Source organism: Musa acuminata, unplaced genomic scaffold, assembly GCF_036884655.1.
Source record: "Musa acuminata AAA Group cultivar baxijiao unplaced genomic scaffold, Cavendish_Baxijiao_AAA HiC_scaffold_1139, whole genome shotgun sequence".
Lineage (NCBI taxonomy): Eukaryota > Viridiplantae > Streptophyta > Magnoliopsida > Zingiberales > Musaceae > Musa > Musa acuminata.
The window spans coordinates 145,876-172,528 of record NW_027021351.1 but is presented as its reverse complement, the minus strand read 5'-3'; the positions used below and the strand labels follow the sequence as shown (position 1 = coordinate 172,528).

The 26,653-nt window shown below is 38.7% G+C and overlaps 3 protein-coding genes across 3 annotated transcripts; 1 reads left to right on the top strand and 2 right to left on the bottom strand.

Annotated features, from left to right (window-relative positions):
- The first annotated feature begins 3,185 nt into the window (after window positions 1-3,185).
- LOC135671485 (uncharacterized) lies at window positions 3,186-9,975 on the top strand. The gene is made up of 7 exons (XM_065179646.1): window positions 3,186-3,881; window positions 5,425-5,759; window positions 8,023-8,362; window positions 8,788-8,936; window positions 9,148-9,241; window positions 9,521-9,592; window positions 9,711-9,975. The coding sequence occupies exons 1-7, from the start codon at window positions 3,324-3,326 to the stop codon at window positions 9,753-9,755; spliced, it is 1,593 nt and encodes a 530-aa protein (XP_065035718.1). The 5' UTR covers window positions 3,186-3,323; the 3' UTR covers window positions 9,756-9,975.
- A 1,662-nt stretch (window positions 9,976-11,637) lies between these two features.
- LOC135671451 (ras-related protein Rab7-like) lies at window positions 11,638-14,543 on the bottom strand. The gene is made up of 7 exons (XM_065179590.1): window positions 14,365-14,543; window positions 14,241-14,267; window positions 14,038-14,137; window positions 13,037-13,183; window positions 12,728-12,813; window positions 12,331-12,471; window positions 11,638-11,981 (listed from the first exon to the last, which is right to left on the bottom strand). The coding sequence occupies exons 1-7, from the start codon at window positions 14,415-14,417 to the stop codon at window positions 11,912-11,914; spliced, it is 624 nt and encodes a 207-aa protein (XP_065035662.1). The 5' UTR covers window positions 14,418-14,543; the 3' UTR covers window positions 11,638-11,911.
- Window positions 14,544-16,018: 1,475 nt separating this feature from the next.
- On the bottom strand, window positions 16,019-22,056 carry LOC135671509 (proline-rich receptor-like protein kinase PERK1). The gene is made up of 8 exons (XM_065179687.1): window positions 21,431-22,056; window positions 20,057-20,605; window positions 19,267-19,353; window positions 19,077-19,147; window positions 17,644-17,720; window positions 17,116-17,263; window positions 16,875-17,036; window positions 16,019-16,454 (listed from the first exon to the last, which is right to left on the bottom strand). Exons 1-8 carry the CDS (start codon window positions 21,921-21,923, stop codon window positions 16,155-16,157), a joined length of 1,887 nt encoding a protein of 628 aa, XP_065035759.1. The 5' UTR covers window positions 21,924-22,056; the 3' UTR covers window positions 16,019-16,154.
- Window positions 22,057-26,653: the final 4,597 nt, after the last annotated feature.

The window sequence follows — 26,653 nt, the reverse complement described above, 5'->3', positions numbered from 1 at the left end:
GAGATCACCGAGAAGGTTTAACTATTTGCCAAATACTCGCTGAACTCGCCACAAGATCGGGAGCCTGTTGGGAGTCCGCCGGAAGAAATCCGAGGGTGTATCGGAAGTCTGCTGGAAGATCACCGGAAAGCTCGCTGGAAGGAAACTCGACGTTGCTGGTTAAAAACCTACTTAGGACTATGTCTTAATTTCATAGTTTGCATGTAATTAGGGTTAGGATTAAGGGTTAATCCTATAACCCGGTTAGGGGCCAATTGGGCCCGAGTTTGGACTGGTTTGGGCTAAGTTTGGAGCCCAACCAGTGAGCTGGAATAGTCTAGGAAGTGGCACCGCCGGACTGGGCGGTGGCACTGCCCAGCACCCGAGAGGTCCGGCGGTGGCACCGCTAGTACACTACCGGACTGGGCGGTGGCACCGCCGAGAACCCGAGAGGTCTGGCGGTGGCACCGCCAGTACATTGTCAGTGTTAGACACTAACAGGCGGTGGCACCGCCAGCACCAGGAACCCAAAAGTAATTCAAATTTGGAGCCCAAATTTGAATCCTCTTTGGGCCTATAAATACCCCTCAATTCTCAGCAGAGATAACAACCTTTTTGAGAAGTTAGAAATTGAGAAAAAGCTTTAGCAAAGTCTTATTTTCAATAGCTTATGTGTTCACCTCCCTCTTTCTTTTTGAAAAATCTATAAGAGTGTGAACCACTTGGAGAAAGGTTATAAGAGGGGTATTTGGTCCTTCCCCTTCAAAGTGATTTACTAGTGAAAGTTGGGAGCCTCATCAAAGAAGGCTTCGCAAGTGGATATAGGTCATTTGACCGAACCACTTTAAATTGTTGTGTTCCTTGAATGTGTGAGTGTTTAACTTTCTAAAACCTTTATTTACTTAACAGCAAGCTTTTGGTTTTCATCTCCTTACTTTACTCGAGCTACTTTTACTAAGTCATTCTTTGTCAAATCGAAATCTCTACATATTTACAAAATCGTTTTCAAACTTACGAGTTTTAATCCGCTGCACTAATTCAAACCCCCCCCCCCTCTTAGTGCCGCTCTGATCCTAATAGACATAAGGCCTCGGGCCATGGGATCGGGCATTAGGCCAAGAAGAGCGGAAATTGTACTAAGAAAATCAGAGTTGCGAAGGTCAACTGGTCGATTGGGTAATAGGCCGCAAGAGAGGACGATGCGCCGAAGAATCGGATGAGGCATCGATGAACCAATGACATGCCAGACAATATTTGATTAGCTTGGTAATAATTATCTAGATCAAAATAGGCTTTAAGTGCACAGGATTAACTACGATAGCGATCAAGGCATAAAGCAAAATAAAGTCCTGGAGTCAAGAATGAGATTTCGTTGGGAGTTCGAGGGTTCGTTGGAAGTCCGAACGTTCGTCGGAAGTTCTACCGGAATTGACCGAGAAGTCCAGGAGCTTGCCAAAGAAGCTCATCGAAACTCACCAAGAAGATCGTTGTGAAGGCCAGGAGCTTGCCGGAGTTCGCTGGAACATTATTGAGAGATCATCGGAAGTTCGTTAGAAGATCATGGGAAGAAACCTAGACTTACAGACTTATTTAGCTTAGTAAATGTCTTAAAATTCGTAGTTAGCACATAATTAGGTTGGAATTGGGCCAACTCAATTAGGACCAATTGGGCCAAGTTTGAGTTGTGTTGGGCCAAGTAAAAGGCCCAAAATAGTGACCCAACAAGTGGCACCGTTATGGCACAGTGGTAATGTCAGGCGGTGGTACCGTCAGTCTGCGTAGTGGTACTACCCAAACATAGTGTTCCAAGCGGTGATACCGTCAGACTAGGCGGTGGTACCACCTAGTGTCAATGCTACAAGCGGTGGTACCGCCAAGACCCGGGAAACCTAGGATGAGACTCTTTTAGGCTCCAAGTTTGAATCCACTTGAGGCCTATAAATACCCGTCTCATCCCTGGTTAACAGACACAAGAATTGAGAGCAAAATAGAAGAAAAACGCTGTTGTAATCTTGTGAAAAACAGACACAAGAAGTGTTAGTATAGTTTGAGAGAGGAGTAAGGGGGTTATAAAGGTTCTTTCCTAAACCTGTCAAAAGAAGAATCGAGTTGTAAGGGTGGTTGATCTTTGCCTGTTGAAGGAAGATCGTTAGTGGATGCCGGTGGCCTCGATGGAATAGGAATCGGTGGAGTGAATGTAGGTCATAACGACCGAACCACTATAAAACGGTTTGCATTTTTATTTGAGCAATTTACCTTTATTGCAAACTAAATCTTTACTTGCCTACTACTTTCACTAAATATACGAACGAGATTTTAAGTTATTTTCCGATTCGGTTTTGAACGAACTAAGAGATTTTTTGAAACCGACGTGATTTTATCCGCTGCACTAATTCACTCCCCCCCTCTTAGTGCCGACTCGTTCCTAACACATAGAAGGACATATAAGTAGTCTATATCAATCATGGCCCCACTATAGAGGCTTCACAGGTATAAAAGCTGATCCTCGATGCTTGAATAAGGACTAGATTTTAAACCTAAAAAAGGCTATAATCGTCACTCAAAACTAATCTGAGTGTCAAAGGGTTCAAATCGAAAACCCCCACCTAACACTGACTTATTGTGCAGGTCACCAAAGAGATCGAGCTCACTCAAGCCCCACCTTGGGACAACTTCATAAGTTTAGAGGCCACCTCGAAGTAACCCTTGTCGGCCCTTATTCTCTCCTATCTCGCCGAAGACCTTTTAAAAGGATCATGTGCCTTCAAGACAAAACCAAATCATATCAAATTATGGTCCATGATATCAAGTTGTTAACAATATTTAGACTCCGCAAAGGTTATTAGAGAATACTAAATGAGAAAAAGGGTGCATTCACTGTAATTCATCTTAAAGATGCTTGCGATTCATAATGTCATAATAGTGAGAAAATTCCGAGGAAAATGAGATGATTTATATTGGAAAAATATTGTATAAAAAGTTGAAGTATTATAATTAATAAAATATCAATGATTTATATTGGACCAGGTGCGGATTTCAAATCTTATCGGGTTCGGATCGGATTCGGATCGGATTCATAGCATGCTTGATTTCTAGCCTTCCGATGAGAGATCTCACGGTTGTCCTAGTGGTCTCATTTCATCACCGTAGATTCCCATCAATCACATGAGTTCCAAAAACCGACGGTAACGATAAGCCTCCCCGGTCCCGTTCAAAACCCTAGCCGATATGTCGTTCCGTCCTTCGATCAAGTTCTTTCCTCCACCGGCTCCGCCGTCGCGGAAGCAGCGCAATCCCTGATTCCTCCCGCGTCCGAAACCCTAATCGATCGATCTGTTGCGCGAATGGCGAGCTCGTATGACTACGATGATGCCTCTCTCGACTCCCGGTACACGCGGCCGCCGTCAGCCGGTCAGGGAAGCGCCGGCACGGATCAGGGGTATGACCCTAACTTCGTGCCGGACTCCGTGAAGACCTTCGTGGTTCACCTCTATCGCCACATCCGGGAGAAGAACGTGTACGAGATCCACCAGATGTACGACGGCAGCTTCCAGCGGCTCAGCGACCGGATGTTCCGGGAGAGCCCCTGGCCCTCCGTCGAGGCCATCGCCCCCTACGTCGACAACGACCACGTCTTCTGCCTCCTCTACCGTGAGATGTGGTTCCGTCACCTCTACGCCCGGCTCTCCCCCACGGGGCGGCAGCGGGTGGAGTCGTGGGACAACTACTGCAGCCTCTTCTCGGTCGTGCTCCACGGAGTAGTCAACATGCAGCTTCCCAACCAATGGCTGTGGGATATGGTGGATGAGTTCGTCTACCAGTTCCAGTCATACTGTCAGTACCGGGCCAAGCTCAAGAACAAGACCGAGGAGGAACTGCAACTGCTCCGGCAGTACGATCAGGTACTTTCAAGGGGAAATGTTGATATTTTTATTTGTAGATGGGTTTTGCTGCATGCTATGAAACTTTCGATCTTGTTGTTCTTGTGCAATAGTAAGTTTATATGTTTCTTTCCATGATGTACAGTGGAATTGACGCTAGGAAAGAGGCGGACATTCTCTTGATGGCGGTATATTTATTAGTTAAAATAGGATTTACAGGAACAGATACAATTCGAATCAAAATTTTCTTCTAGCCTCTAATTCAGTCATTGAAAATGTGGACACAAAATCATTTGGAGGTCCCAGTAATACTAATGGAAGTCTGCACTTGTATTTTGCATACAATTGAGGCATGCTTACAAAGGATGATTTTTTTAAAAGAAGTATAATATTCGATTTTCTTAAAGGATAAATTGATGGGCCATCAAAAACATCACGAGAAAAAGTTAGCGTTCCTTAGACAAGAACATCAAAATGTCTGAGCTGGATGTTCAGTTTTGGATGGATTGAGATAAAGTTGCTTTATGGTGGAGGTTTGGTTATGTCCAAGGAAGAAATTATGTTCAATTTCAGCTATTTGAAGAGGTGTGTCAAATTATATTGCAGGTGCCATGATGTCAGGAACAAGACTAAACAAGGACCGGTAAATATGTATGATAAGAAATATGATGTTACCTGTAATAGAGTTAAATGGTAGAAAGATTAGGAATAGCTAATTGAAATAGTGGGAACCAGAGGATTCTTCTTTTTTTCTGTGTCACTTATACTAAATTCATTAACTTATCAGCCCTTTAAGCTAATACCATCATGAGCATGCATGGGTCATGGGTACCTAGAGGAGCTTATATTCTTTGTGATGGTCGTGGTCTTACAGTTGGCAAAATTTTATAGGTAGTGGCAATTCTCCTTCATGAATTTTCTATCTGTTGTTTAGTGTTCTCACTCACAACCTTTGCAAGTCTGAGAACTTTTGTTGGCTGTTCTGATAACTCCTGCCATAAAAGGTGCATTGGTGCATATCTTTTTGTTTATTTGTAATATTCTTGTGACATTTAGTTTGTCCTTTTTATAGTTTTGGTTCTTAATTTTTTATGGTCGTAGTCATCACATGCTATAGCATGGTATGCAATTTCGAATGGTACCATCCGGTACGGGCGGTACGTACCGGTCCGACGGCATACCGGTACGTGGACCGTCCGTTACCGGACGGACCGTGCTACAGTGCTACAGTAAGAGGAAGAAATATTTAAAATCGCTCGGTAAGCCTTGGTGTATCGCTCGGTACGCCCTGATGTACCGCTCGATACGCTGGTACCATATCATACCGAGCCAACCTCGAAACACCGGTATGGTACGGTATTGCATACCTTGTGCTGTAGTGCTTCTAGTAACAATTATTTGCAATCTGGCTGGTCTGTGCTAATTTGTTGCCTGCATCTTGTATCTATGCTTGTTAAAATTGCATTTCTGTGGTCATCCATTTTGTAGTTTTTTTAGTACAATTTTCTTGTCTGTTGTCTCATTATTAGTCTGCTGCCGTCATCCTACTTTTTGTTCTTGATAGGCATGGAATGTGTATGGGGTTCTCAATTACTTGCAAGCTTTGGTGGAGAAATCAGCCATAACTGATGTATTGGAAAGGGAAAAAGAAGGCTTGGAACAATTTGCTGCTACTGATGGATATGATTATGAAGGAGGGACTAGCAATGTTCTGAAAATGTTAGGTTATTATAGCATGATTGGGCTACTGAGGGTACATTGCCTTCTGGGAGATTATCATACTGGTTTAAAGTGTTTGGCTCCCATCGACATCAGTCAACAAGGTGTTTACAATGTTGTAATAGGAAGCCACATATCCACCATATATCACTATGGGTTTGCAAACTTAATGCTGCGAAGGTTAGTAGCCATTCATTTTAGCTTCATGTTGAGGAAAAGCAAACCTCTGTCTCGTTGATATTCATTTTTTCCTTTTTTGTTTATTTTTTTGTTTTTGTTTCATTTTCTTTTCCATAAGCTACGTCTAAATGTTATGTTAGCTAATTTAGCTCTTCCTTTTATTTTTCTTCAGCCATTGGTGTTGTCAGAAGCTATTAATATGATATATATATATATATATATATATATATATATATATATATATATATATATATATATATATATGGGCATTACCTTATTGCATTTGTAATCTGGAAATATTGTTTGAGAAATAATGAACAATATAAATCAAAGATCTGTGTTTCCTTTTGTATTAAGTTATTTACTTTTCTTGTCAATGAATGATCGGTGTATAATTTGATTTCACATGCCTGACATGGTGGCAAAATAAATATTTGTGCTGTATATTGGACCACTTTGTTGATTGTGTCATCTATGTTGGCCTTTTGAGATATGAAACATGGTTCCACTTCCATGTAATTATTAAAGTTAAGGCCTTTCTGTTAAGTAGATTTGCATTTCTTGTTTTCAGTGAGATCAGTTGGTCAAATATCAATATTCTATTGTGTCAAAATGTGCATGGTTTACAATATGTAAGAAAAATGTTCGTTATCATGTCTGATATCATCATCAACATTGCATCATCAGAACACCAGGGAACAAGGTAGTTATGCAATGTATAGCCTCTTTTCATTTTTATAGAGTTTATTGCTGAAGTGTAAACTCCAGATTAATAGATTGATGAAGATATTATATATAGAGTAAAAACTAGATGATTAAAATGGCCAAGGATGATGAGAGACAATAGGAATCTTGTATGATCATTAGGTACCTTTGATATTAAAAAGAAAAATATTGAGATTAAAAGAAAAAAAATTATAAGATGACTATTAGACCAGTAATGATTTATAGATCTGAGTGTTGAGTGTTGAGCAGTTAAGAAACAACGTGTGCAAAAAATTTATATAGCTGAGATGAAAATGTTAAGGTGAATTTGTGTAGTCACTAGTAAAAAAGGGAAAAAAATATTTTAATTGGTAAACAATTAGGTATCGTAAAATGAGGGAGAATTTGTCTAAGATGATGTGGTTGTTAAAAGAGCTTAAATGATTATTATTAATGGTATGAGGCCGGATAGAGGAACCTAAAAAGACTTTGATAGAAACTATAAATAGATTTAAACTTTTAACTGAACATATGGCTCTTTATTTGTCTCAGTTGCTGCAAAAGATCCATATGGTCGATCCTAAATAATTGAGACTTTATGACTAAAATGTTATTGTTGCTGCTGAAGTGTGTGTAGCAGATGGGTATAGGCAATGCTTGCGAGCCATTCTGAAGGAAGAAGGGTTCTGATGCATTTTAGTCAATGTTTGCAATGCTGTTCGATATGGTTTGGTATGGACAGTATTTACTAATCCAACCTGTTAGCACTATATGGATATGGGTAGGCCAGATGGTACACCTAGTACTGGACCTGTATTGGGTGGTACAGGGTTTGCACCACCTGTTACACCTGGTACAGGGGGCTGATAATGGGTGGTACACCTGGTTTCGGGCTGGTATCAGTCAGTACAGGACCAGAGTACCACTGAGTACAAGGTGGTACATGCTCTGAACCAGACAGTTCTTTTTCTGTTTTTCAGTCTTTCAAGGCTTTTTTTTTTCTTCAAAACTTGGTATGTACCAAAACTCGATATGAACCTTGATTTTAATATAAACATTGTTTTAGTGAAAGAACGCTACTCAAAAATGTAATTTTGTTTTGATCATAGCGTTTCTATTATAATATATTGTCCTATGCATTACGAAACTTTCTTTTGGTGCCAACCACTAGGATGAGGGACAGCAAAGTGCATGTTTGGCTTTCTTAGAACACACACACACATATATTTATGTATATATATATCCTCGTTTCCCACGTCTTTTTCATGCTTTCAAGATTTTCAGTGCAAGCTGGGTGATTGTTTATGCTCTTCTCTTCTGCTGTATTATATCCAATAAGCTTTTCCAATGGTAACTTGCTTAAGTAGACATGGGAAAGGATTGTACTCATTGTAGGCTTTTTCCTGAATTTGTTGACTTTTTGCTTTCTTGCAATCTATGTTACCTCATGTCCTCGGTATCAAACTTATATCACGATATTAGTATATGGTGGTGTTAACATTATCATTTGCAAATACAAATTGATAGATCTCATCACTGTTTACCAACTTGTTGAAAGGTATGTTGAAGCGATACGTGAATTCAATAAGATACTACTGTATATTCTCAAGTACAAGCAGTTTCATCAGAAGTCACCACAGTATGATCAGATACTGAAGAAAAATGAGCAGATGTATGCATTATTGGCAATTTGCCTTTCTTTGTGCCCTCAGAACAATCTTGTTGAGGAGAATGTGAATTCACAGTTGAGGGATAAGTACAATGAGAAGATGACAAAGATGCTGAGGTATGATGACGAAGCATATGCTGTGTATGATGAGCTCTTCACATATGCCTGTCCCAAATTTATAACTCCATCAGCTCCAGTTCTGGAGGAACCTCTTACGAATTACAACCAGGTAATAACTTTCTGTTTGCTTCTTATGTTGGTTGCTGTTGTTTTGTTTTGTCTTTTTTTCCGTAAATATGCTGCACCATGATCTGTCGGTTTCTGATATTACTGTCATTACTATTTCTCAAGCTTTTTGGCCACGGTAAGTTTATCTTGGTTAAGTTATCCCCTCTGGTTCTTAACTAAATGGTATCCCAATTTTGACCTTTTTTTTGGTGTATATGTGCAATTTTGAAGTTCATAAGTGTGCTAAATTGCAGCATATATCTTCATGCATCCTTGTTTGTCAAAAAGTAATATGATCTTTACGTGGTATATTGTGTTATTTAGCAGCATATATCTGCATGTCCAGTAATAGCTCAGTAACCTTCCTGCAGTCTAGTAACCTATGTATCTAAATGACCAAATTTAGAATTTTCATGCTGAATGCAGGATGCTTACAGACTTCAGTTGAAGTTGTTTCTTTATGAAGTAAAGCAACAACAGTTGCTTTCTGGTGTGCGCAGTTTCTTGAAGTTGTACTCAACCATATCAATAGGGAAACTTGCTGCATACATGGAGGTGGACGAACCCACTTTGAGGTCTGAATTTATTGTTTTTATTTTCTTTTTATTGAAAACTGGTAAATTTTATTTTGAAGAAGAGGTATTGATGCCTCGAGACTTGGTTGTGCATCTCTTTGTCAATGTCACAAACTTTTGAATGTTCCTGTTCCAGGTTTTTAGCTTATATTGGCTAATTGACTCTAGTGCATCTCTAATTTTGTTATGACTCGACAATTTTTTTTGTCAGAACCATCTTGATGACATACAAACACAAGATGCATGCCGTTGATGGTGACGGAAAGATCATTCCAAATGCAGATGTGGACTTCTATATTAGTGAGGTAAGTTATTTCTGATTGGCTTAATGTGCAATCTCACTTTTACTGTTAGTAGTTGTTAACATCTTTTCTTTTCTTGAATGAGGATTGAATCTTCTAGTTAGAACTGTGGTTTGCGAGGTTGATGCCACCAATAGAAGGAAATGTGAAAGCCATTATATATATATATATATATATATATATATATAACAGCAGAGAACTTTGTATCCCTTAGTTTTCATACTTCTCCGACATTTCATACATCATAGCTGTTTGTTCTCAGAATTTGTAAATTGAATACAGGACATCGTCCATGTTGTGGAGTCCAAACCAACAAAGCGCTATGGTGACTATTTCTTGCGTCAGATCTTAAAGGTAGGTTTGTTGGCCTTTTTATTAAGTCACAGTACTATGTCTACTTTTCAGCAGCAATAGCTGTTTGATTGCATATGCATTCTAAAATTGTCTGGCATTTTTTTATGATGGATTGCAGTTCGAGGAGATGATCGGCGAGCTGGACAGAATAAAGATGGACTGATTCTCTGTGCTGCATGCTCCGCTTTTTACCATCGAAGGGCAGGATAGTGTTCTGTTTCCTTTTTAATTTCTGGTAGTGAGTTATCCTCTATGGAAGTCCTACAACGTGATGTTCTAGTATAAATTTTGGTATCTTTATACTGTCGTTTTGCATGCCGAAGGCTGATCAGCCCATATGCTTTATTGATTTACCCATATACATGTGGTTCAGTAATCTTGCATATTGTTTTATTGCCTTGGAAAACCTTGGTGAGTCGGCCACCATGTCAGATTACCAGCACCCCGAGACGAAGCTGCATGGCCAGGGTAAAGGGAACATACCCTTCCTTAGTCTCACATCAAGTTAGATGAATATTTTATTCTATTGGTATGTCATACGTACTTCATTCAGAGAGCCCATTTGGGAAGACTTGTTCATGCAAAAATGCTTATTACCTGCCATGGATGAGTGGAAGGCCATGAAACCATGCATTTTGTCATTTGAGATCAGTAGCAGTAAAATCCATTGTCTGCCATCGTTGCCCGCAGCAGTTGCATTCTCCATGGAAAGTTTGTAACAGTGAATGTTTTTAGCATGTAATTGTTGCAAATCTTGGCCTGATTTAAAGTGAGATACTTTCAGTAAATTTGGCAAGTCTCTGATGGTGATATTCCTCCATTTATTAGGATCATAAACTATTTCCAGCTAATTTATTTGTGCCTTTCTGGGACGATTATGATGTCATATATCAATTGAATTAGCAATTCATAGTTTGTGTTGGATCACATATAATGTTTAGCAAACATCATTTACTTGACTTTTTTTACTTTGGTGTGCAAAGCATGTTGGATTATTTACACTCGAAGACGAGTTTCTTCTTGCCTGATAGATCTCGTGGTCGTGGACTCACTGTGTATGCTCACTTTTCTTCCTCGTTGCCATGATTGAATGTTTCTTCAACCCAGAGAGAAAGAGAGGTGACTTGTGCTGTGACATACCATCTGATGCTTTTAGTCGTCGAGGGCAATGCAGATACCATCGTTTGTTCTCGTCGAACAAGGTGGCAGAGAGAGAGAGAGAGAGAGAGAGAGGGTGGTGAATGCTGCTGTGACAGGCGAGCACTTGGCACGATGGTCGACGCAGATCTCGTTTGTTGTTGTCAAAGGAGAGAGAGTCATGAGATCTTGGAAGAGCACAAAAGTCAACTGATACTCCACTAAATCCTATGAAGTCTATTCCAAGAAGGTCCTTTCAACCTACGACAACAAAGGAAACGAATACAAAAAAGTCCTCTCAGAGAAAACACAGCTCCCCCTTTCACATAACAGCAATATGCAACTCAGCTGAACTTGTTCGAATGGGCTGCTGCAACCCATTGGATTGGATGATATTTTAAGTCAGATGAAGTCAAAGGAATTTTGTCAACCTATATAATCCATTAAACTCTGAAACGTAGGATCTCTGAAAGCTTGCATTTGTGCACACAACTTGTATTTTATGGAATCCATTCTTGATCTCAAAACTGTATCTTAAATTGAGTTCTTTTCCTATCATTTAAGGGCAAGTCAACGACAATCTATTTAAATTGGTAGTGAAGAACTTAAAGTGAACATGGCAACAAGACTCCTCCATGAACATGGCAATAGGCCTTGAGGTTGGATGGAGAGTTGAGACTTTATAATAAAGGCCAAGTCACAAGAATAAAGATATGAATGATAAAATAAGCATATTCTATAGAACGCTACAATGTTGATTTGATCTCAAGCCAATATTTTACTAATCATACAGAATGTACCACTGATTCCTCCCCCCCAACCGATAAGATGATCAAACAGGTAGAAGAGATCAAACAGTATAAGTTCTCGGATTATGTCAAGAGAGACAACCAAGATGCAAAGAAAGCTGTTCAGTCCATTCAGAAGACACTTGTTCAGTCATTGCAAGTCAAAATACATTTATTATGAACAATAGAACTCATATAACATTTGAAAGGGTAAACGAATTGCACAAGAGTGGTAAAATACATGCAAGGAGGAAGTATGTCTCGGAAAGAGCCGATAGCAATCATCACTGAATATGGCATAAATTACAGGTGAAGAAGCTATGACGATAGTTTGTAGAAATAATTTGGCAACGCAATGGATTTTTTTTTTAAACTAACATAAAATGAACTCCATCTAACATTCACAACCGGATGATTGTTGTCGTCTCGCACCACCCGCCACATCAATGGTATCACGAAGATATCTTCATCATAAAAAGGAAACCGTTCAGGCACCAAAATATGAAAGATAAGCAAGTCTAATCTTCAAGCTAAGAGTAATATAAACAAGCCTGCCTACTCTCAAAACAGGAGATTTAAAACATAAATGCCATAAGAGCTACCAAGAAATTTAAGATATTTTATTTTGATATTGTTTATAGAGTTTGAATATTAAGCAACCTAAGATCTAAGGGTAACTTTCAGAATGCAGAGTGTGATTTTTATATAGATTGATCCGTGCTGACATGCATGTAGCATGAAGATGTAGTTCAAACCTAAATAGTTATTTTTCTGAGAATCAGGGGTGTTGACAGATGATATGGAGATACTCACATATCTTCCTCCGGCTCATTCTTGAGGGCATTTTTGGCAATACATTGGAAAGCAGCTTCCACATCGAATCCTTCTTTAGCTGATGTTTCAAAATAAGGAATGTTCCCCTTTGATGCACACCATGCCTTCGCTTTCTTCTCAAGAGACCTGAAAATCCAGAGACAGATCAAAGCATATAAAAACATACCACTATATATAGCAGGGTTCCACATGATGACTTGGTCCAACTGGGACTTGGCGTTTACAGATTTCACTACATTAAACTTTGATAAAGTTACATTAATCTCTTCTGTTGCTATTGTTTGTTTGGACCCATCAAGTAGTAAAGACAGAACAGAGCTTCGACTATCATGCTAAATTTTTTGCTTCCCGCATAACATTAAAATGGCAGGAGAATCTTTCCACTCGGCTGTTGCCACCATCAATATCTATCTTGTTACCCAACAGTATAAAAGGGTAGTTTTCAGGGTCAAATGGGCTAGCCTGAAAATTAGACAACCAAACCAGATATTACATGACCACATATGTATATACATATATACATACATACATACATATATACATACATACATACATATATACATACATACATACATATATACATACATACATATATATATATATATATATATATATATATATATATATATATATATATTCCTCAATTGCTGCTCCAAATCAATCAAGACAGTCAAACATAATTTACCTGGATCAGAAATTCCTCACGCCAATTATCCAAATTGTCAAACGATTTCACGACATTAACATCATACACAAGGACACAGCAATCGGCTCCACGATAGAAAGCCACACCAAGACTCTGGAACCTTTCCTGCCCTGCTGTGTCCCATATCTGAGAAATAAAACATTAGAAAGTGAACCTACACAAACTACCTTAACATAAATGATAAACAACTTAAAATGAAAGAAATAACTCCAAACTATGATTTCACCAAGTTTAATTTTATCGGAAAATGCATGCATCCAAAAAAAAAAAAGATAGAGAGAGAATCATAAACATTTCACATTTTGTAAAACCTCAAATCTAATTATCACTCTTTGTTTGTAGCAGAAATAGTACCCTCAAATTTAATAGCCAAGCTCGACAATATACCCTACCCTGAATGTCTCAAATGATTATCCTCAAACATCTCACCTGAATGTGAAATCCTGAGTTGCAATGAAGCACAACATTGTTATCTCGTGACATCGTGCAACAAATAGGCAGCACGTCAAAGGAACAATAACCAATACTCAAGGTAAGGACAATTCTTTAGGTCGTCTTGCCAACCAGATAAAGCAGTTAATCAACTTCTACAGAAGTTAAAAAAACCAATAAAAGAAGCTTATACTCGTATTAATTTAAGTGTTCCAAAATATCAACAAGTCATGTTCCATATGAACTTCTTTCTTCCAGATCTCATTGTACAATGTGTAGTACTCAGCAAGCTCCAAAGTACCGCACAAAGATGGAAAAATGCTCTGAATTGAAAGTTCCCTACCTGTAGTGATAAGTTGAGAAAAGCATAAAGCATATAGCATAAAGCTTACAACCTGAAAATTTTCTTTCGGTTGCTATATATACACATTACAAAAGATTCATCAAAGACTGAAAACTCGAGATTAGCACCTACAAAATCCAGCAAAATTCTGACTTGAATCCCAAAATTATGAGAACATGCGAAAAGGTGGATCAAAGGAAGTAACCTGCAACGTGAACAATCTGTCATCTATCTGGACGTCTTTAGTCAAGAAATCAGCCCCAATGGTCGCCTTATATTGATTACTGAATTTCTTGTTGACATACCTATCCAATATCATTCAACCCCAAATCATCCACCACGATAAACCAATCACAGCGAAAAGAACAAACTTTTTCGTCCCCGAAAGTAAAAGTGATCAGAGCGTACTGATTCATCAGAGACGTCTTCCCAACCCTAACAAAGAACGCAGTCAAGGTTTAAGTAAAGATTCAAACAAACAGAAGGAAGGGGATTCTTTTCCGTTCCCTGGCGATCGGGACGGAAATCTCACCCGCTGTCCCCGAGGATGATGACTTTGAGGAGCATTCGCCTTCGAGACGCCATGAATCCGAATCGGAGACCGGACCGGCGGGGCCGACCAAGATCGAGCTCTCCTGGCTATCGAGCCCTTGAATCGTGGCCCGAATCGGGGAAGAAAAGAAGACGAGACGAGAGGGGAATTTCCGAGGGACAAACACCACATCGACCCTCTTCGTTACCGTCCTTATTATTGGAGCATATCAGGAGAGAAGACTATTATCCCAGTTAATATGAAGGTACGAATAACGAGTGATTTATAAATGGTTAAAAATTTTATTATTAGATTACAGCTTTTGGGGAAGAGGTTGACGGTTGAGATTAAAAGGAGTTAGATGTACGGTTGTGAGCGCCTTATAGTCTCTTTAAATAACCGGCCAATTAACTGGATTTAGAGGATTGCAACAATAAATAAATGGGCGATTTCCCTATAAAATATCCATGTTTTAGATTTTTTTCGATCAATACTCTCATTTTATTTTATTTTTTTTTCTCAAACAGTACTTTTAATTAAAAATATATATTCAAATTATTCCTAAAGTTTTACTATCCATTACAGTGTTTTGATTTATTATAACATTTTTGACATGTTACGGTATTTTAGTCACTATAATAAAAATATTACAAGGAATCTAATTAGATCTATAATCCCAATCAAATTAATTTTAAGTCTAAAAATAAATATGATATTGTAATGATCTATAAATAATGACAATCAAGAAGATATGATATAATGTCACTTATAGTGTTTTTCAATATTTATAGTATTTTGAATACATCAATAAAATATTATTAATATTATTAAAAATATAACAAATGAGCCAAATGAAAATATTATTATTATAATAATTAAAAATAGTAAAAAATAATAAAAATGAAAGGTATTTTAGATTTTTTAAATTATAAGTATTGTTTGAAAAAAAATTAAAAAAATTAAAATCCCCAAACTATGAATATTTTTTAACGAAAATCGTCGTAAATAAATAAGCATAAACTTGTAATCTTATTAGAATACATGAGACATTTGAATCAATAATTTCTCATTGAATTACAATTGTGACACAACTGCTCACATTTCCTACATTGCGGGAAGCAAGTGGGGAGGACATTTGGTGAGCTTTCTGATGTCTTTTGGCTGTCAGTGGCCAATCTTTTCATTCCATGCCAAAAAAAGAAAAAGAAAAAGAAAAAATTGCTGCTGGCTACAACTCACAAACTACAGTTCACCAGAGAGAGAGAGAGAGAGAGAGAGAGAGAGAGAGAGAGAGAGAGAGATGTCATATCAGCAGTGAGCTGTGATGCAGAAATAGAGGCCACAAAAGCTCACATGGGAAGCATTTGCATTCTCTTCAGTGCCAAGTGGGGACAGTCTAAAGAAGCCTTCCAATTGCTACTCACCTTTCATTGATATGTGCCACAGCCACACTCTGTGCTGCCATGAGATCTCTTCATGGGTATCTAAACCACTGCTCTTGTTACTTTGGCATCTTTAATCATGTGCACCAATCTCTCTCTCTCTCTCTCTCTCTCTCTCTCTATATATATATATATATATATATATATAAAGAATGGATCTGGAACTTGTATTACAGAAAACAATTAACACTCAGAAATGTATCTCAACCTCAGAGACAAATGTAACATATATATAAAGAATCAGTTAGCTGGCTATTCATCACTACCCCAAGGAAAAAGCTACAAGCATACATGAAAAACCTGTAAAAGTACTCCAGATAGGCAAGAGTATCAGGCCTTTCTCACTCACTAGCTGCTGCCAAAACCATAGCTGTCTTTCTTCTTACCAATCTCGATTACATGTGTCTGTCGGCCTTCAGTGCTCGAAGACGATGGATTCTGACCGTACTCGCTGGTTGCTGCACTGTGATCGCCGCCGGTATACTCTTGAGTCGCCAGTGCCATTTTCCTGAACTTCTTCATATCCTCGTTGTACTGGCTAGAATCATAATCAGAGCTGCCATACGAACCGTAAAACCTGCTATGGCCCGGTCTGATGCCTTCATTCAAATCTTCAAGAGACACATCTCCTTCCAAAGCACGGATGACCTGATTGGTTTTTGGACGGATTTGGGTTAGTAAAATGTTGGAAGTAGCAACACTAAGTGCAAGATTAGTTCAAAAGTTCATATAGTCGTTTAGCTTCAGACAGAAATCAATTAACTCAGACTGTAAGTGCAAGATTAGCTCAAAAGTTTGTAGGCTTCTAGAAAATAAGATGCAGATTATTGCATAGAGAATATTCCATCCAAATGTCATTGTCTGTCAAGCAAGCAAAGAGAGAGCTGACTTCAAAGAAGGCACATGTTTCCCAATTTCACAGATTCATTAAACATGCCAAACATAACTTCAAATTCATAAAAAACCTAATGCAAACACAGCCAAACAAAGAACATGCATTCGAACAATGTGACAACAGAATAATGAAATCCAATTAAAAAAATACAGAGTAGGGCAATGAAACAGCACCTGGCTCATCTTTGGCCTTCTTCGTGCTGAGTGGCGCACACAAGCAGCAGCACAAGCAATCATGCGAGCCATCTCATCAGGGTTATAGTTCTTTCCCAATTTTGGATCAACAAGGGCATCATAGTTGCCATCTTCTAGAGCTCGAGTAAGCAGTGGTCTTGCCTGCAGTTACAAACAAAAGTTTGGAAGGTAAGCAGAAGCAACATCATGGTAACAAAACCAAGGCATGCAAAATACTAACCCAGTCAACTAAGCTATCATCCATGAAAGTTTGGGATGAATCAACAGGACGCCGTCCAGTGATTATCTCCAGAAGCATGACACCGAATGAAAAGACATCTGATTTATCAGTGAGTTTGCCTGAAGATGCATATTCAGGTGCCAGATAACTGCAAGAATATGTAGGCTACAGGTTAAACTACAGTGTTATCACAGACATAAAGATCTTAGAAAACATCTTAAATTCTTCATGCTTGCTACAGTTCAGGAGATAACCACTACAAGATTTCTAATCGTGCTGTAAGACTGGAATATAATAGAAGAAACATCTTTAATCATGTGCTGTGAGAATTAAAGTTTCAAAATTTCAACAAAGCTTTGATAGCCAGTAGACCAGATTCTCAGTAAAATATTGACAGAAAATAAGTGACAAAAACCCATAGAGCAAAGACCATAAGTTTCACAAAGTGCGTCTTTAGAAGAAGCCATCCAGGCAACATAAACAAGTCAAAAGACAAAGCAAATTGTAATGAGGAAGAAGGAAGCATACCCAAAGGTCCCCATAACTCTTGTTGAAACATGGGTGTCACTATCAGAAGCAATCTTCGCAAGCCCAAAATCTGCAACCTGCAAAATCATGAGTAGATAAGCTAAAGAGGAAGTTAACAAAAATTTGCAGCACAAAATAAAGCTCGTTGATCTGGAAGGTTTTAGAAAAAAGCAAAGGTATACATGGAGAAAATGATAAAGAAAAAAGGAGCACTTGCATCTACTTCATCAAATCAAATCAGTGTTGCTAATATGTTTTATTATGGGACAAACTGCATCGCTAATCCTTGAACTTTGGATCAAATTAATTTATCTGGTATATCAGTTTAGTTGACAATTCAAGAGGATGTGCCCTAATTTTTGTTTTGTTAATCATGCTAGGCATGTTTGACAACTTTTCTCACTGAGATTTATGACATACACAAGCCTAGTGATGCAGCTAGATCAGCTTTTCGCCAAGGTTTATAACTACAAGTTGATTGTTGGACCTCATCAAATTGAAAACTGAAGTTAAGAATGCCAATTTTAAAATTTGAAGTTCTAGGATCAGTTAAATTAACTGGAAGTCCAAGGACTAATTATGCAATTAACCATTAGTGCAAAGACATCATTTGATAAGGAAGTTTTTAAAGTGATAGAAAAAATTTTAAAAAACATCAAGCTAATTTGTTGAATGTAAGTCTCATGACAAATTAAAAGGCTGTTAGTGGACATTTTCTTGCCTTAAAGAGTATGACAAAATATAAGCACAACCAGATTTCTCTAATCTCAATTTTATCTGGTTAAATTTGAGTCATTGGCCACCAAAAAAGTGTCATGAGGAACTAAAAGATTGTTAGTGGATGCTTTCTTGCCTTCAAAATATTAGCACATCCAGATTTCTTTAATCTCATTGGGTGTTCATCTGGTTAAATTGAGTCATTGCGCCCCTCCAAACCCCCCCCCCCCCCCCCCCCAACACCAAAAAAAGAAAAAGTTGGTCTTCTTTGACAACTTGAAATTTACAGGAATTTTATTTGATACGCAGCACATTCATAATGATTGAGAGATCAGCTGTGATTATTTACTTCCTGCATCCAGAAAAAAAGCCAACCCATTCTGACCAAGCCAGCTTTTACATTCATCAGTTAAGACATGGGATGAATTGTGGATCTGGTCAAGTGAAATGAACTCCAATCTACAGATTGATGCAATAAATCTTGTTCAAGTGGTATGCTGGATTCCATCACATGTAGTGGGGCCAAATCAAATGAAGACATTGTTTTTCATGCTCTTCAAACTCTAAATTTGACAAAATACATAACTGTTCTCAGTATGTGAGGAACCATATATTAAATGCCGAAATATTCTGTTCTTAGCTCTGGTTGTGTATACAAGAAAGACAGTCTGGTACTTCAACTAGAACATGATAAACCTAAAAAGGTGTATGCATACCTTTGCCTCAAATTTGTAATCAAGAAGAATGTTGGCTGCCTTTATATCACGGTGAATAATCTTAGGGTGGCCTGAAGATGAAAATACAATTCCATTAGGAACAAAGTCAGAAAATAAAGTTAGGCAGATCAACAGTAAGAAACAAATTTTTAAAAAAGTATTAAGGTATAAAAAATGAGAACAAACTCACAGTCTTCATGAAGATATGCCAATCCCTTTGCAGAACCCAGTGCAATTTTCAGTCGTGTAGGCCATTCCATAGTTGGTCGACCTCTTCCTGGACATAAACTACTTTGAAATGAAACGATCTAGCAGCAAAATAGTAATCCAAAGAAGGATGAAAAATGTCTAAAACATCACAATGAAAAACAACTAGTACAGAGTCTCACATATTGTAGTATACATTTTGGGGACAAATCCTACCTTATTGCAGGATTGTAATCAAAGGCGTACAGATTCAACATCTATTATCTCTAATCAAACTCTTGTATACAGTACTAGCAATCAAACAATAGTCACAAGGACCAATTTTATAATTAAATGCCGCAAGTAGTTCGATGCAATCAATATTTCTGAAATTAGACAAGTTAATTCAGAGAATTTAGCAATTAACTTGTTGAGTAATTACCGACTGGGTCTTCTTGTCCTTTTAAGTTCACTTAATAAATCCAAACATAATGGACTGGACTAAATATGTTACATGCATAAAGCTGATGCAAAAACCTGCTGAATGGTCCCTCTCACCTGAATATGCTTATCAAGATCAAGATGTCTTATATATGATAAAAGACACTTACCATCTAAAAGTGATCAAGAATGAATTTCTAAAAAGATTATGTCATATAAATTTTCTTACATCAAGTTGACACAAGGAATGTTAGTATCATGATCAGAGAGCTTAGCAACAAAAGAAGATAAATAGAACACAGCAGAATCATCTAAGCTAAAATTCCCAGCTGAAAAGATGATAGAATGCTTACCATGCAAATGGAATTCCAATGTATTGTTTGGAACAAATTCATAAACAAGCAGCCTCCTGCCTCCAGAAATGCAGTACCCAACCAATGAAACAAGATGCTTGTGATGCACACGACTAATGATCTCAACCTCTGCCTGGAATTCACGCTCGCCCTGTCCGCTACCGGTTTTTAATTGTTTGACTGCAACCTCCTTGCCATTGGGAAGCACTCCTCTGTGAACATAACCAAAACCACCTTGTCCAAGGAGATTAGCTTCAGAGAAACCATCTGTCGCCCTAGCCAGTTCGTCATAAGTGAAGGTACTTTTTGAGAAGCCAAGGGCAACACCAGGAGATGGTGGAGTCAGTGGAACCTCAGACCCAGAATAATTGGAGCCAGAGCCTCCACTGCTGTTTATCATAGGTGGAGGAGGTGCAGGCGGCGCATGGTTAGGTGGGTGCGGAGGACGCGAAGCAAATGGTGGAGGAGGAGGAGGTCCTGGAGGCACTTTGACGACATGATCTGCTAGGGGTGGGGCATTCTGTTGCCAATACTCGCCATACCGTTCATCTGAAAACAACCCCCACATTCAGTTCGTTCAAATATCTTTTGCCAATTGGAAATCCTAAAATGCCATAAGAAAGGCAGCTACATTATATTCAAACTGATTCCTAAAGAAGAAATAATAAGGCAACCATAACAATCCTCCTTACAGGATTAAGGATGTCATCATGTGATGCACACTAGAAGCAAGTCAACACCTGTTCAATGCAAATCTTATTTGCTAAACCAGACAGCAATTAGAATTCTCAGGACTACTACTTGTTAGGATTTACACGAAATGTTAGGCCATCTTCTATGTCTCCAAAATTGCAGACATCAAATCAAACCTTACTCGGGACTTCGATTCACAAAAAAATAAGCAATTACTTTGACAAAACAACCCAATCCCTTCTTGTTCTCTGCTTAGACGATTAAGACTCGGTCGGGTTTAATTGCCCTTTTCTAAGTGCCAAATAAGGTTTCATAGATATAAATTATAATCATGAGCAATCATCAGGAACAATATATATGAAAAAGCAAAATCTGTACCTTTGACTCGGTCATTAAATTCTTAGCAATAATTTATACCATCTCCTAGTTCAAAGATCTACCTTTTCTCCTATAATAAGTCCGTCATCAAATGATCTTAAACCACAACAGTATTCCCAAAAATACAGGAAGAACAGGAGTTTAAACTACAACATTAATCCCAAACCGAGGGGAGGAACAGGAATTTTTGTAAGCACTGTGAAACAGAACGGATCTGAGCTGCAACGTAGGCTATGGATCACGTAAAAGGATTAGGTAGAGTTTTTCTTCCGTAGATCTATTCCAAAGAAAAGTAGATCCAACCTTTCCTTTCTGCTGGAAGCGGCGGGGGAGCTCCGTAGTAATGGGACGGCGGTCGCCGCGACCGGCGCTTCTTTTTCCAACAACAGATGCAGGCGAAGCTCAGCAGCAAGAGGATGACCACCCCGCCCACCGCGACTCCGACCACGACCGAGGTCGAGACGGAGCTCGACGACGGCGATGGGGAAGAGGGCAGTGACGGGGTAAACAAAGGAGTCTCGGGTGACGGAGGAGAAGGCGAGGAGGGAGGAGATCCACCGGAGGGCAACGGCGGGGACGGGGCGGAAGGTGTCGCCGGCGGAGTAGGAGAAGAGCCGGAAGGGCTGGAAGGAGGCGGCGAGGCCGACGGCGGGAACGACGAGTTGGTGGGGGAGGGCGGCGGAGTGGACGGGATGGCGGGCGACGGAGGGGAGGCCGGGGGCGGCGCCAAGGGGGTGGCTTGGGGAGGGGAGCCGGCGGGTGGTGCGGGGGAGGAGGTTGGCGTCGGGGTCGACATGGCCGACGAATGCAGTAAGTGGGTTTCCTCCTCCTCCTCCTCCTCCGCCTCTCTCTCTCTCTCTCTCTCCGCCTTGTCGAAGGTGGTGGTGTGAAGTGGGCACCAATGAAAGCTTGGCGGAAGGATGGAGATGTTTTGCTGTCCGACCCATCATCAGGGTACAGGTATTGTAGGATAATACAGCCCTACAATACCTGCATCCTGCCTGAGCCTGTACAGCTCATCCAGAACAGTGAAAGGTAAGCAACAAAGATAAAGGCCTATACCCATGTGGACTCAACTGAGAACTACTCTTGTACTGTGCATGACTCCCCACCGTTCCATTCCACTAATTCCTTTTCACAATTAAAGCTGATTTTTCATTCTCTCTCTCTCTCTTAACTGAGAACTACTCTGATACCGTGCTTGGCTCTCCACCGTTCCATTCCACGATTCCTTTTCACAATTAAAGCCGATTTTTTTTTTTCTCTCTCTCTCTCTATTTGATAAAATCATTTAGTCTCATGTTTATAAATCCGTTGAATCTCCCTTATCCGTAGAGATGCTTTTTGAAGCTCACATATCCCAAAAAGAACAAAATCGTGTAGATATATACATCGTCCAAGCAGATAATTTTTTACGAGCCTAAAAAAAGGGCTTGCAACAATGGTTGATCGACCAAATTATCCCTTATCAGATTAGCGCTAGAAGAATGGCTCAAAGTCTACACCTCGATTGAATAAACTCGCTTCCGAGCCGTACATCCTTTGGAGCTCACATGCTCCGAAAAGAACAAAATCGTATGGATATACCCATCATCCAAAGTGGATAATTCCTCACGAACCTACAGACCGCACTAATGATCGATCCAAATTGTCCCTTATCAATATTCTACTTTTTTTTTTACAATAAAAGCTGATTTTTCCTTGCCAATAAATATCTCATCTCTTTGAAAAATTATTTTCCTGCATTTGCCACCTCATTGTTTACTACAGTGACAAATGTGTTTTCAGATAGAATTGAAGATGCATGATGTAGCAAAATTTTCTGGTTTCCTCTGTTTAGAAAGTTAAAACATGAGATCCTGCTGCAACCTTTTTGTAAAGGAAAAAAAAAAAGAAGAATGTTAGCACATGTTCACGAGAGGTAGCTGTTTGAATGGTTGGTAACCTTTTCTTCATCTTAAAGATACTAGTCAGAGGGCTTCCTTTGTTTGCTTCTCAAGGGAAGGGAAGAGGAAGACGAGACCAGCCATGCAACATCTATTTCAATGATCACCTGTGTAATCTCTCTTGAGTCATCCAACTTTTGGATGAGTATGAAACTGCTCCAATCTGTGTGTGCCAGCTGCATACATATTTGAGTGAGATAGGCCAAGTGCTATATGACCTGAGCAAAAGACAAAAACAAGCATCGATCGATCGAGAGAGAGAGAGATCATTTACCAGCTGCATACAGATGTGAAGGGGATAAGAACAGCTTGGCAGGTCTCACACTCGATTGAAAGTCTTGGTTTTGATGAGGGCCTTCCGGTGGGAGATTTCTTCCAACTTCGGCCAGCATATCGGAAGAGATTGGAGTGAGCGGAAACATTTGAGATCTTAAGATCAGTGGTTATACGTGTTCTTACAGCCTGCAGTGATTAAAGAGACGATGACCTGAACCTGGACACAGATCCGTTTTCTTCGTTGCATGAATGCTTGGCTTCTTCGGGGACGCCATTGATTCCGGACAACGCCCCGTGACTCGCGGAAGCAAGCGTGTGCGTGGTGACGGTGGACTTCCACAGGTCTTCGAGGAGACATCCCCATCCATCCATCTAAACGTCACATTTGATTGGTTCGCATAATAATATCGGAAATCGAAAAAGAAGAAGAAGAAGATGTCAACTAAGCTGGTTTTAACCAACTAATAACATATTATTTATTTATTTATTTATTTATTTTTAATTTTTAATTCATACCTAACTATATGAGGTTCTTAAAAGTATTAAAAAAAGGGAAAAAGATAAAGAGCAAAGTTCAGATTTGATCCAAATAACTTGTGATAAACTGTGATTTTTTAAATAAATAAATATATAAATTTAAAATATAAAATATAAAGTTCAAAAACTCTTAAAAATGTCATTTTTAAGTTTTATAAAGATAAAGAGCAAAGATCAGATTTGAGCCAAATAACTTGTGATAAACTGTGATTTAAAATATATATATATATATAAATTTAAAATACAAAATATAAAGTTCAAAAACTCTTAAAAGTGTCATTTTTAAGTTTTATAAAAACATATTTTAGATATTTTAAATTTGAATATTTTTAAACCCAGTGATAATAATGGTTGAAGGAATATATGTGCTGTGTTAAGTTTAGAGTACTAACTAGTAATACATGTATATATATATATATATATATATATATATATATATATATATATATATATATATATATATATATATATATATATATATAATTCATTATTGGTTGATCCTCTACCTAAAATCAATAAGACAAGTACATCATCATGACTAATGTTGTATAATTATTGGAATAATCACTAGATGATTTGATTAATAATTAGATTAAATATGGATGAACTAAATTATAAAATCAAGCTATCATCTATGGGTTGCCATAGCATAAAGGAATCAACATATACTTTTGTTAGAAAGAATCGACGATGGAATTTACCATTGTCAGTTAAGTAATAGGAATCCATGCTACAGGTGCAGCGTAGGAAGCTTCTGTCGTTAGTAAATGCCAGCCCACATGTTTTGTTGGTTCTTTGTCGGAGGTTATATCGAGATATTATGATTTATTAAATTATAGTTATTTGTACTAATATCGAACTAAGCTTGCTTAATAGTTTATTCTTAGTCTCATCTTTGAATCTTGAATTTTGATGATAAAATCAATTGATAAGTTTATAGACTAATATACTTTTGAAATAAGTGACACAGAAATTACTTCGATCAAAGACTCGAATCATCAAAGCGTAAATTGTCGAAGCAGAAGAATCAAATGTTATACTAGGAAAAATATCATATTACAAATTGAATGTCGAGCTAGAGGATTGACCGACATGTCCGAAGATTAGACTGTGTGTTATAAGTTCAAGCATCGTGCTAGAAGGATTGGGTATTGTACCAAAAGATAGAATATCGTAGGAAAATCAACACGTCAATAGACCGAACGATATGCTGAAGGAAATGACGATGTCCTGGAGATTTGGATGAAGTGTCAGAAGATCGGATGACATGCTAGAACGGCACACAACGTGCTGAAAGCTTTATAATTGTTTCGAATATGTGATTAGAATGTTAAAGTCTTGATCGAGGTCTTTTGGGTCAAATTGAGTTGGTATTGGTTCGAAACTATGCCAACATATCAAGGAACATATTGGGCTTGAACCAGGGTCAAATTGGGCTTGTTAAAAGACTAAATCGATAACCTAAAGCAAGCTTGAGCGATGGTACCGCCAAGCCCAAGTGGTAGTACCGCTTGAGTCAGTCGAAAAGTATTGTTTGTGCTATTTTGGCGGTAGTACCACATAGGTTGGTGATAGTGCTAGTCATAGGTGCTCTATAAGCCAATCATGTGAGTGATGACATGTATGACGTGACGCGCAGTCACTTTGTTTATTATTATTATTTGGTATTTTATCACTTTATATTGCCCATTGCATGAATATATTGGGATGTCCATGGATTTATGCAATGAGAATCGGATCGTGATGAGATCACGATAATGAGACCGATTCGCCTTTAAACACAGATCCTAAATAATCCCGATCATAGGTTACTCGAGAGGGACATCGAGATAACCGGACAGATTGATGTGTTGTATACCCATCCATATGATAGATGCAGTTGGTCTCATAGCTACTCATGTGGGGACACTAGGGATACAATGCATTATTAGATCCATTAATTTTGTTTACGATGCTTGAATGATCCATATTTCATCGATCTGTATTCCTATCTATTTTGTTTTTTTGCCTGCTTGCTAGCAATGTTAGATTTATTGTAAATGCGATCTCCAATGATCGCGAAGCAGCAATGGTCGCCGCCGACCTTGCTGCGTACAACCAATGAATCTGTTGGCGGTAGAGGTTGCGTTGGGCAACGTGCATGCCGCAGCGCAGTAGACGATAACCATACGCGGGCATCACTATGCCCATGTAGATGCTACACGCGGGCAGCACTGTGTTTTAGGACTCTAGCTAGGAGAGTCCTAATTGAATTTTATTGAAAGGGGCATTCATGTAAAACCGACATAGCCGACCCCTATTAAAGAAATGAAGAGGCCGGCTAGGGTTAGGGTTAGTTGGGAGGTTGCTTCTTAGGGTAGGAGTCTTATTAGGAGTTTGTTAGAAATATGAGTCTTGAGTAGGAGTCCTATTAGGAGTTAAGATTTAGAAGCCTATAAAGTCATGTATTCATCCTCTTTTAACAAGCAATAGATGAATCTTTTTAGCAGCATTTGAGCAGCAACTTAGAGGAAGGAACCCATATAGAGTTCCAAGGAGGTTGGTCCCCTAAAGAGATCAACCCCAAGCTTCGAATCTGCAAGGGTTCTAACACTTGATATCAGAGCAACGTTCTTGGCATCTCGTTGCCCTTCCACGGCCATCCATCTACCATCATCTCCACCATCGCGGATCATCCTTTGATCTCCCTATGAATTACAACAGGTTCTGGTTTCCTACCTTACTGCTGCTGCAATTTAGTTATCCTTCTTCAAAAATCTAAAAAAAA